At 46.0% G+C, this 12,500-nt stretch overlaps 1 protein-coding gene across 1 annotated transcript in view; it reads left to right on the top strand.

The window, feature by feature from the left end:
• LOC130381140 (oocyte zinc finger protein XlCOF6-like) overlaps nucleotides 1–4,423 on the top strand; it is a 4,471-nt gene extending 48 nt beyond the window's left edge. The window contains exons 1-4 of the mRNA XM_056588592.1: nucleotides 1–302; nucleotides 1,049–1,202; nucleotides 1,406–1,492; nucleotides 1,863–4,423. The exon at nucleotides 1–302 is cut by the window's left edge and continues 48 nt beyond it. Of these exons, the coding sequence (XP_056444567.1) occupies nucleotides 93–302; nucleotides 1,049–1,202; nucleotides 1,406–1,492; nucleotides 1,863–3,280 (1,869 nt within the window). The 5' untranslated portion in view covers nucleotides 1–92 and the 3' untranslated portion in view covers nucleotides 3,281–4,423. The remainder of the gene's footprint in view (nucleotides 303–1,048; nucleotides 1,203–1,405; nucleotides 1,493–1,862) is intronic.
• The last annotated feature ends 8,077 nt before the right edge of the window (nucleotides 4,424–12,500 follow it).

Below are 12,500 nucleotides of genomic sequence, written 5' to 3'. Positions count from 1 at the left end.
TGCCACTCTTTGTAGACATTTGTTTACAATAATACAACAGGGGTAGTAGCCTCTGGATTTTGTTGCTATTTGTGAATGTTAAATTTAGTGAGATGTTTAGTCACGAAATCTTCCAGACACAAATGTCTGGTGTTATGGCGGCTGTAGTAGAAGCGGCGGTCTCGGAGCTGAGCCGACTTCTGGACGAGTGCGCGACAATGACCTCGAAACGTTGTTCAAGTCCAACTTCACATAATATGATTGTTATTAAAGCCGAGAACGGAATTACGGAGGAAGGGACGCAGTTCATCAACCCATTGACGGTAGTGACATACGTTGAGAGAGCTAGGGATAGAGATAGCTTTGTATAACGTTATATGTGTTTGCTAAAAGGCTGGCACAGCAGAATCCTTTGGTCGGCGACACGCCTTCATTTTGTGATTCATCCGTAATAATGTACAGTTCTATAAGTAGTACATATACCTTACCCTAGGTTAATCAAAACTTTTTTCCACATCACGCATGAGAAACGTGGTGGCTTCTTAAATACTTCTCCCCATAATGATAATTTCAACTTAATAATAAAATGATAAACCCCATTACTAGCAATAACCTTCCAATACTTCGTCATGGACGAATTGCTGTGTTGTAATTGCTACGTGAGACAATTTGAAAAATGGAAAAAACATTATTTTTGTCTGCACCGGACAACCGCTGCTAGTTTTACGTTAATATATGATTTGACAGTTAACCTACATCTCAAAATGGTTGAGTATTGCAAGCCACAAGCTTCCATGAATCGCTAAACCTGGTCAAATTAATACATTTTTGAAATTCATACACACATATTTAAATATATATTTAAGATCGCACCCTGCACAGTAAAACACCACAGTGCTCCATACACCAAATATTAAGATATGGTTCTAAATAAATAAGACGTCTTTAAAATAAAGGAATGTAAATTTTCACATTTAATGCTGATAAAGCTTTTGAAAGTACATTAAATTGATTGGCTGGCATCCTGATAGTTTCTAATGCTTTCATACAATTTCAATCTATTATTAAGAGAAAATTTGCATCCCTCATGGAAACATGGACCAAAGAAGCAGTGGAGAAAATAGCAGCAATGTTAAGAATGTCCCTGGCAGAAGATGGTCTTCTCGAGAAGAAGACTCTACCCAGGAGAGCTAAATCAAAAACAGCTGGTGGCCCCACAAAGCGTAAGTCCTTCAAGTGCTGCATGGGCATGCTGGTCAAATCCTACTTTAATTAAACATCAAGTGTCACACAGGGTCTGATCCTCTCATGGGAAATCAAATGCCAGCATTTGTTTATCTACTTAAATTAATTAATCTGTCATCTTAATTGACCTTGTTCTGATTCTTTATTGCAGTTTTAAATCTTTGTACATTTTATATCCCAGAATTGCCATTCAGAAGAACGTCTGGCCGTATGAGAAAAAAGAGAGCTGACTCAGATTTGGCAGAAAGACACAAAGATGTTGACCAAGGTGGGCTAGCAGACTTGTCTCTATAACGATTCATAGAGCTCTAAAATTAACTACCTTTCAATATTACATGTTAACAATTGTACTGACAATGAATTAAAACCACCATAATTGACCTATCTGTAGATTATGAATATAATCCGACCTCATCCTCATCTTCAAGGGGATGAGGTTGGATTATCTTCATAATTGTAGATTATGAAGATAATCCAACCTGATTAACCAAAGTATCTTATGTTGCACAATCAAACTCTACACATTTTCCCTCGTCATCACAACTGCATCCCAACTGCGATCCGATTAAACAAAACACATTTTGTGAGCTTTGTCAGCCAATCACAAAGCTTAACATTGACCTGTTTGATCTTCGTAGGTGATCATGTGATACCAGAGGATGGCACCGCTGCACCACAGCCTCTACCTGACATGACACCGCCCCAGGTGGTGTCACCACATCGGCATGCTGCATCACCGCACAGCCAGGCGATGTCACCGCCAACGGGGGTCCCGGGACTCAGCGCCAACGAGGAAGGGGACGAGGAGGAGGAGGAGGAGGAGGAGGAGGCAACGGCAGCAGCGCTGGGGGACGTCGACGACGACCCGCTCCCCGCTGACCCCGCGACCCCCTCTTCCACCCCGGACCCCACCAGGGGCAAGCAGTCCAAGAGGAGCCGTCCGGATCCCATCCAGTGCCCCCTGTGCCGAAAGACGTTCGCCGTCAAGTGCTGGTTCGAGCGGCACTTTGTCACCCACTCCAAACCCCACGTCTGCTCGCTGTGCGGCAAGCGCTTCTCCCGGGCCCAGGGGCTGGAGACGCACGCCTTGAGGCACACGGGCGCCGCCAAGAAGCTGTTCAAGTGCGACGAGTGCGACACCGAGTTCGCCTACAAGAGCACCTACAACCGGCACATGCGGCGGCACGCCGTCCTGGCGGCGCACATGCTCACGTGCGCCTTCTGCGAGGGGCGCTTCGCCGGCGCGCTCTCCCTGCAGAGGCACGCGTGCGCGGCGGTGGCCAAGGCCTTCCTGTGCGCGCTCTGCCCCGGCGACGGCCCCTTCGCCAGCGGGCGGGCGCTGACGGAGCACGAGGACGCGCTGCACGGGGCCGCGGCGCGGGACTTTGTGTGCGAGGTCTGCGGCAAGAGCTACGTGTCGGCGGCGTCGCTGTGCACCCACCGGGTGGCCCACCTGCTGGGGCAGCGGGGCGGGGAGGGGCAGGGCCAGGAGGTGACCATGGAGGCGTGCTGCATTCAGCTGGGCCTGGGCTGCAGCGACGCGGGCGCGCTGCAGGAGCACCTGCGCCGGAAGCACACAACAACAACGGCGGCGGCGGCGGCGACGGAGTTTGTGTGCGAGGTGTGCGGCAAGGGCTGCAGCCACCGCAGCGGGCTGAAGCACCACATGCTGACGCACACGGGCGAGCGGGAGTTTGTGTGCGAGACGTGCGGCAAGCGGTGCAGCCACGCCAGCGCGCTGCAGAACCACATGCGGGTGCACACGGGGCAGAAGGGCGGCAGGAAGCCGGTGTGCGACCTGTGCGGCAAGCAGCTGAGCAGCATGGCCAAGCTGCGCTACCACATGAGCGTGCACCGGGACGAACGGCCGTACCCGTGCGAGCAGTGCGGCAAGAGGTTCCGCAACCCCAGCAACCTGCGGAAGCACGTGATCTCGCACACGGGCGCCAAGCCGTACGGCTGCGCCATCTGCGGCCAGCGGTTCAAGGGCGCGCTGAGCCTGAAGCTCCACGGGAAGAAGCACACGGGGGAGAGGCCCTTCAGCTGCGGCCAGTAGACGCAGCGCTGGGGACGCGGGGTCGGGGAGGCACGAGGCGGGGACGGCGGACGACGCCCGAGAAGATGAGCCGAAGAGGACGTTGGAGAGTGTTAAGCCCTCTGAAAAGGGAGTGTGGATTTCGGTTCGTATTTGTAAATGCGACCCGCAAATGAAATAGCGTGGGGCTGTTTTTTTTCCCCCTGCCTTCTAAAGAACCCACGATTATTTTGGACAGGAAGATTCAACACATTCAAATGTGTTCATTGACAGGATCAGAATTCATGATTCTTCCAACAGTTGGATGAAAGTTACATTGGAATATACAGTATATATATATTTTCTTTTGTTATGAAGTAACTATCATTGACACAAATTTGTAAATGTACATTGAATGAATCTATTTGTGATTGTGTTAATCAAGCCACAAAGGCCCAAGGGAGTCTGGTAGTATTGACGTCGCAAATGGAGGGATTCTTCAAATTAGGCATATTCCGATGTTTCTATCACAGCAGCCGTAAATTTAGTGAGAATATCTGTGCCTTGAATTACTTGTGTTATTTTTTGTGAAGAAACACCAAAATGAGACATATCGGGTGTAACTGCACAAAAATGTGTAGGTTGCATTGTAATTGTATATTTTTCTACATACTTTATATCTTATTGAGGGGTTATTGTGATTAAAAATTAATCCCTGATGACTTGTCCGTATATGCCCAAAGGTTTGTATGATGTTTTTTCCTCACAACATTGCCCCAGGCTATAATAAACATTGATTTACAGCCAACCATTATTTGTTTATTAAACGCGATCCAAAACAGTCACATACAATCTATTGATATATTTATTGATATACTGTATGTTTATATAACAGACATAAATATTTGTTCAGTATGTTCTGTTGTGTGTTTGTGGGAATCCACCATAGAATTCATGCAGAGCCTAACCTTGTGAGGAGTAGTTTTAATAAACATAATGGCATGTTTTAAAGCACACAGGCCTAATGTATTAAGACAAATACCTGCTTTTGTTGGGTTTCTCTCATTCTAAACAGTAGCATACAAAATGCAATACATTTCTTTCCACATGCCCTATAGACATAGTCTATAATATAGTTTTATAATACAAAGATTCATATTACTGAGGTAATGGTTTGGCCATCGGTTTGGCCATCGGAATTATTCTTCATCCTTTCATTCAGGCAATAAACAATGCATGGTAAATATGTCAGTGGTTGACGTATTTATTGCTGTGCAAATGCCCTCCGCTTGTTTGTGGAAGAACTTCAGTGAAGTCATTATTAACCTGTCGGTCTGATTCATGAGCCAGGTAAAAGGTGTGGCATTAAGTAGCCTAGAACTAGAGACGACAGCAGAAACTCTTCTAGGCGGAGAGTCAACTCATTGTATTTGCATAGGCCTCACGCGAACACATTCAATGCAGACGAGAAGCTGTGGTGTACGCTGGACAATGACCCCGTGCCAATATGTTAAATCTGCCACTAGATGGCGCACAAGGACCGTCATAACACACCCATAACCCTTCACATTATTCACAGTATGAGCATTACTATAAACATATTCAAGGCAAATTGTAACACATGGTGAATGTAAATTGTGTCCTTATGTAACTTGATAAGGGGTTCTCTTTGCCGATGGTTTCGAACATGCATCTATTTGCAGTGCACGTAACAACATACGAAACGTATTAAACAGATCGATAGAGAGACGCATAGATAGACGGACAAACAAACACACAAACGCACGCACGCAGGGACACACACACACACACACACACACACACACACACACACACACACACACACACACACACACACACACACACACACACACACACACACACACACACACACACACATACACACGTTGAGAGGATGGTTATAGGTTAAATTCTCCCTATTTATCAAGATGGTCTTGATAGATTTTTTAGAATTCATACTTTTCTTACGCAGGTATCAGAGCAGTCTTTAATAAGCATCAAACCGAAACTACACAGTTTCTTCCCTGGAAATCTATACACACAGACACACACACAAACACACACACGCACACACACACACACGCACACACAAACACACACACACACACACACACACACACACACACACACACACACACACACACACACACACACACACACACAACACACACACACACACACACACACACACCCACACGCATACACACCACACACAAACGCACACACTCAAACACTCACACACACACACACACACACACACACACACACACACACACACACACACACACACACACACACACACACACACACACACACACACACACACACACACACACACACACACACACACACACACACACTGTTGTTCATATGAACTACAGTACTACTCCATAACGACCCCTATAGAGTCTGCCCCAAAACCGGCTGCTCATACCCCGGCTGGCCACACCCCTGCCCCCTGTGCCCCGACCCCTTGTTAGGCTAGGAATGGCAGCTACTTCCCTAATACCAGTTTATTGCGTTTAGTCCAACCTTTTGGCCCGCGGTGATAATGCTGTGAAGAATGTAGTGTTTTTAAAAAGGATTAGTTTCACAATGACACAGCCGTTTAAACACACTGCGTACCAGACCCTGGTACACCCCGGACAAGGTCGAAGGCATTACCAACATTTAAGTTTAATCAGCCATTTGATCTGCCTTTTCTTTCCCATTACCGCCCTGCATCGTGCCTAAACGAAATGTAGAACAATCTGAAATCCATGCTCACACACACCCACACACACACAGTACCCCCCCCCCCCCCCACCCCCACACACACACATACAAACACATATGTACACACGCACACAGACACGCATAAACAAGCACACACATTCATTTCATGCACACACACTCAACACACTCAATCACAAACACACACACGCATACACCCACATACACGTTGAGCTTGCGTTGTTGCGATTGTGACTCCATTGTGTTGACATGAGCCAAGGATTCAGAACCCGGGATGCAACTGGCTGTGATACGATCCAATGAATGCAGACGTTAATCATTGCAAGGCAAACCAAAGCATTCTGCCATGAAATCCATAATGACCTCCATATTGTCTGCCTCATGAGCTCATGAAGGAGCTTCATACACAGCGCACTGTCGTAATCTCCCGCTCGCATCTCTCAACCCATCAAGTTGGGCTTCGGCAGGGTAGGATTGAGGTCAGGTTAAATCAAGGTTATTTCTAATGGCTATGTGCCCCCATGCATAGGGACTGAGAACAAAGAACTAATGGCGATTTATTGCATTACTTACTCTTTGTACTCTATAAACACATCTGTCTCTCTGTGTATTCTACTGTTTGTATATTTTTAGAAGTGCAAAGCATGTTTTACCTTCAATTTTACCTGCATTGTACTTTATTGTACTCTGCTTTACCCTTTGGTTTTGTACTCTACTATTCTGTAGTATACTGTATTCAATTGCACTGTGCTTTACAAAACTCTACTCAACTATTGTGCAGTGCATTCTATTTACTGTATGTGTACTTTACTCTGTTGCATTGTTCGCTACTGTATTGCACTCTATTTGACTGTATTGTTTTTAACTGTATATAAACTTTATTCTATTGTATTGTACTGTACTGTATTGTACTGTATCTGAACTGTACTCTAGTATACTGTAGTGCATTGTATTTATAATGTGTTGTACTTTATTCTATTGTGTTGTTCCCTACTTAACTGTGCTATATTTCAGTGTATCGTATTTTACTGAATTATATTGTTCTGAAATGTATTCCGAACCGCATCGAACAAATCTAACAATGGTGTCCACAAGATATCTCAGAGGCCGACCTGACCGGCTGAACCTGCAGTTCTGATGTGTCACATGACCAGAGGCTGGCTCTGCAGCACCATTCAGCTGCGATCGATAGACTCCAGTTTCAAGTGTCCCCTCTCTTAAAGTAGAATCCTGGTCCCACACAGGACCACTGCTCTATAGGGTCCGGGTCCAACACAGGACCACTGCTCTGTAAAGTCCTGGACTGAACACAGGACCAATATTCTAATATGAAGGTGTATGTCTGAACAAACATCACTGGACCGCAGAACTTCACCACAGAGCGAAGGACCACTAGAGAACACTGAGGCAATGATCCCAGTAACAGCAGGCGCAGTAGCAGTAGCAGAGCTACGATAAGGATGGATGGAGAGATGGTTGGATGGATAGATGGATGAATGGATTGCTTTTGCCTTTGGTGTGTCACAGTGAACTGCCACTGTAGACAGCCATAGATTGACCCAATCAATGTGTGGTGTCTGCAAAAGCTGGTGACCGTGTGTTTGTTTGTGTGTGTGTGTGTGTGTGTGTGTGTGTGTGTGTGTGTGTGTGTGTGTGTGTGTGTGTGTGTGTGTGTGTGTGTGTGTGTGTGTGTGTGTGTGTGTGTGTGTGTGTGTGTGTGTGTGTGTGCATGTGAGGGTGGGCCTGTGTGTGTGGGCGTGTGTGTGTGTGTGTGTGTCAGCGTGTGTGTGTGTGTGTGTGTGTGCATGTGTGTGTGTGTTTGTGTGTGTGTGTGTGTTTGTGTGTGTCTGTCAGCGTGTGTGCTTGTGTGCATGTGTGTGTGTATGTGTATGTGTGTGTGTGTGTGTGCATGTGTGTGTGTGTGTGTTTGTTTGTGTGTGTGTGTGTGTGTCTGTCAGCGTGTGTGCTTGTGTGTATGTGTGTGTGTATGTGTGTGTGTGTGTGTGTGTGTGTGTGTGTGTGTGTGTGTGTGTGTGTGTGTGAGTGTGTGTGTGTGTGTGTGTGTGTGTGTGTGTGTGTGTGTGTGTGTGTGTGTGTGTCAGAGTGTGTGCGTGTGTGTATGTGTGTGTGTGTGTGTGTGTGTGTGTGTGTGTGTGTGTGTGTGTGTGTGTGTGTGTGTGTGTGTGTGTGTGTGTGTGTGTGTGTGAGTGAGTGAGGAGAGGGCCACAGTGCACAGACATGACGACAGCGACCTTGGATAGCCACCATTAATGTCTGTGGATCTTAATCACGTATACTGCAAATATATATATATATATATATATATATATATATATATATATATATATATAAAAATATATGGATTAAAGAGAGTGGTATCAGGTGCAATTCATTCAGTGGGTGACCATGGTGTCAGTGATGGATCTCTTGCTGGACTCTGTGATCCCTTTAACGGTGAGCTCGCTTGGAGAAAACGTCAGACACGACAGTAACTCATTATGTCATGCTTCATCATAATAGCTTGTCAAAACTATTCCACACCGCTATGCACCATTTAAAAGATCAATTATTTGGCCGTAACGGAATGGCCAGAGACCGAGCCGTCGACAACCCCTACCGCTGGACATGGATATATATAAATATATACGTCCTATACGGGCATTTTGATCAAAGTGGGGATCGTTTTATTGATTGACAGGGAAAGGTCACAGAAGGAAAAGGCCCCCTGGGGGTTTTAAAGACGGAGTGGTATTTCATGTGTGGAAATCAAAACAAGCGCTTTAAATAGCCACCGCATAGAGACGACCCAGCTGCACTATCGACAGAGGGGGGGGGGGAGGCGAATGCTTGACATTCTGGCTGCTCACCGCTGCGTGGTTCGCAGACCTAAACATATAAGAGCTAATTGTTGTTAATGTATAGATTTTAAAATGGTGCTTTAATTGGCCCAACAGGGCGTTGCTTTTGTTACTTCATACTGTTGGTTAGCAATGTTTTGTCAACTGTCTATTTATTTTCTTATTTTTATTAAGGGGGGGAGGGGGGGGGGGGGGGGGGGGGGGGGGGGGGGGGGCGTTCTCATGGGATGTGTACCATGTCAACTGTGGTGATATTAATTTCACCAGGCAGAGGAAAACCATGAACCTGTGGAGGTCTAAATATATAACCAAGGTCCTACACATTGCATTTCTTTCAGTGAGGAAAATGTACTCAAAGATTTAAGTAATTAAACATTCGCTCATTAGAATGATCTTCATGTTTAATTTCTCAATATAGCTGTTATATGTCATCATGTCGGGGGGGGGGGGGGGGATAAACAGTAAACAAACAGACACATCAAAAATGATTAATGACGTGTTATTTTTTCTCCTGTGCATGGAGACGCTCCCTGGCCATGTTTCTGTTATTCACTCATGTATCTTTCATCCTGTTCTGTCTTCTTTTTATAGGACTATCGTCATCTTGCCACAGCATAATAGCGTATGTGTGTGTGTTTGTGTGTTTGTGTTGAAGAGCACGTGTGCCTGTTCCGTGTTTTGTGTGTGTGTGCATGGATGTGTTTGTGTGTATGCGTGTGTGTGTGTGTGTGTGTGTGTGTGTGTGTGTGTGTGTGTGTGTGTGTGTGTGTGTGTGTGTGTGTGTGTGTGTGTGTTAGAGTACGTGCTTATTCTGTGAGCGTGTCTTCCCTGTGTGTGTGTGTGTGTGTGTGTGTGTGTGTGTGTGTGTGTGTGTGTGTGTGTGTGTGTGTGTGTGTGTGTGTGTGTGTGCGTGCCAGTGCGAGTGAGCGAGTGTGTGTTAATGGGTGTGACTCTTTGCGAGTGGGTGTTTATGCACTGCTGTTCTGTGTGCGACTGTTCTGTGTGTGTGTGCGTTTGTTCAGTGTGCTTGTGTGTGTGTGTGCGCATTTGTTCTGTGTGTGTGTGTGTGTGTGTGTGTGTGTGTGTGTGTGTGTGTGTGTGTGTGTGTGTGTGTGTGTGTGTGTGTGTGTGGGAGTGTGTGTGTGATGGTGGTGCGGGGTGCGGCGTGACTAATCCACCTGCTCTAATGGTAGCTCGCTAAGAGTTTTTTTTATTTTTTATTAGTGGAACCAAATAGGCGAAATGTTGCTCCGTAATGGAGCTTGTGCAGAGCCAAGCCCACGGTGTATACGGTCCAAACTAGGCCTGTGGTTGGCTCGCGATGTCTCACTTGGGGAATAATAAAGCCATAACAAGATTCACAAAGTGCTCAAATTTAAAATCAATGCTAAACTGAATGTTGCCATCACGGGATGCGCACACGCTGTCGTAGGAAGGAGACGCTCGGCGCCGATGTTGAGGAGCTCCAATCGTTCATTAAAGGCGCTATAGTTACGATTTAAGATATATCTTTGGTGTGATTTATTAGAAATAGCCTGGTCATCGTTGAGTTATTAGTCAGCTAAATGCGTAGGGAGAATATCCGTTTTCGAGTCGACTGCCCTCGCCGCTGCATGAGACATAACACATTTTAGACCGCTCCCGGCTCATTGTGACCAATCAGGGCGTCTCTTCCCTGATTGGTTTGGGGAATTCATCTTTCCTGTCAATCACGTGCTTGAAGTGCAACAAATCTCAATGGCGGAGAAACGTAGTTAGGGAGGGAGGACAGAGGCAGGGGATGTTTTCTGGGTTGTATAGTTTCAAAATCGTGTTCACTGTTTTCTACTCTCTCTCTCTTTCTCTCAAAATCTCAAATCGTACCTACCTTTTCAATAATATTTTTAGATTTATAAACTGCCTCATGATGAATGATGGATGAGGAAGGTGAACACACAAAATGCAAACGAGATTGTTGTACCAGCCTGTTATGATGCAAGGATTTCAGTTTCACAATCAGAAGCTTTTAAATATGGGGTCTCTGCAAAGTTGTCCTCAGAAGTCCATTTCAATGGTAATCACATCTGCCTTAATAGGATGATCAATGTAATAATCCAACACAACAAAACTCCTTCTCCCTAAGTAACCAATGTCTTCAGCAGCGAAGATTAGATTTCACTGAGTCATGGCGTTGCATTATAGATGCTCTCGGCGTATCATGACAGCAAAAACTCTGCGCTTTTCTTAATAATCAATACAATACAGAATATTAATCAGGATAAAAGTACAAAGAAGAGTTATTTTTTTACAAGACTGCAAAAAAACACCCAAACAAACAAATATCAATAAACAGTTACAATTCAAACATTTAAACGCACACTGGGAGGAGGGGAGGAGAGATTCAATCAAAACGAGGCCTTCACTTTCTATCAAATCTGTCCATCTCATCCAAAAATAGGAATTTCTCTTTCTATCCATTGCATCCACCTCATCTACGCCTTTTTTCGACAAGATTAAAACCACGGTCACCGCGCCGAGATGCAACGTTGGTGCTGGACGTCTCGGCCGTTTGGAGCGGGGAGGATCTGGCTGGTCAGAGAGTCAGAATTCTCCGGCCGTTCTGTCTGGGCAGTGAGGTGGTCCGCTAATGAGGACGGCTCGCAGAGTACGAGCCCCGCCACACCACCGGTTCATAGGCCGCTCTCCAACGGCGGTCTCCAAGGGAACAATTAGAACTCTCTCTCTCTCTCTCTCTCTCTCTCTCTCTCTCGCTCTCTCGATCTCTCTCTCTCTCTCTCTCTCTCTCTCTCTCTCTCTCTCTCTCTCTCTCTCTCTCTCTCTCTCTCTCTCTCTCTCTCTCTCTCTCGACATGAAGCTTCGACACTCATTTCCAACAGAAAGAAGATGTATCTGTTCACGTTTCCACTGTCTCTCTCTCTGGGGCGCCGGTAGTATCTTGCCATCTATCTCTCTATCTGTCTTTCAGTATGTCCGTGTGGCTATCTGTGTGTGCATTTATCTGTGTGTGTGTGTGTGTGTGTGTGTGTGTGTGTGTGTGTGTGTGTGTGTGTGTGTGTGTGTGTGTGTGTGTGTGTGTGTGTGTGTGTGTGTGTGTGTGTGTGTGGATGCATATTTGTGTGCGTGTGTGTGAATGGGTATGGGTTTGTGTTCAAATATGTGTGTCTGCATGTGCATATTTGTGTGTGTGTGTGTGTGTGTGTGTGTGTGTGTGTGTGTGTGTGTGTGTGTGTGTGTGTGTGTGTGTGTGTGTGTGTGTGTGTGTGTGTGTGTGTGTGTGTGAGCGGACATGCGTGTGTGTGTGTGAGTGTAAATGTGCTTGTGTTTGTTTCTGGATGTTTGTTTGTCTCTCTGTCTGTCTGTCCTTTACTTTATTGATGTCCACATGATTTTCTCTGTGGTTGTCAACACATCAAATGGTTCTTCTGGAAACATCTCATCCTGGTTCAAACCATTACACCCCAGTCCATCCCAAGTCCACCCACCCCCCCTCTATCTCTCCTCTCTCTCTCTCTCTCCATACATCTCTCTCCCTCTCTCACTCTCTCTCATCATCGCCCTCTCTCTCCTCTCAGCCTCTCCTCTCTCTCTTCTCTCCTCTCTCTCCCTCTCATCTCAATCTCTCTCTCTCTCTCCTCTCTCTCTCATCTCCT

This window comes from Gadus chalcogrammus, chromosome 4 (genome assembly GCF_026213295.1).
Source record: "Gadus chalcogrammus isolate NIFS_2021 chromosome 4, NIFS_Gcha_1.0, whole genome shotgun sequence".
NCBI lineage: Eukaryota > Metazoa > Chordata > Actinopteri > Gadiformes > Gadidae > Gadus > Gadus chalcogrammus.
This window is presented reverse-complemented; position numbering and strand designations above follow the sequence as displayed.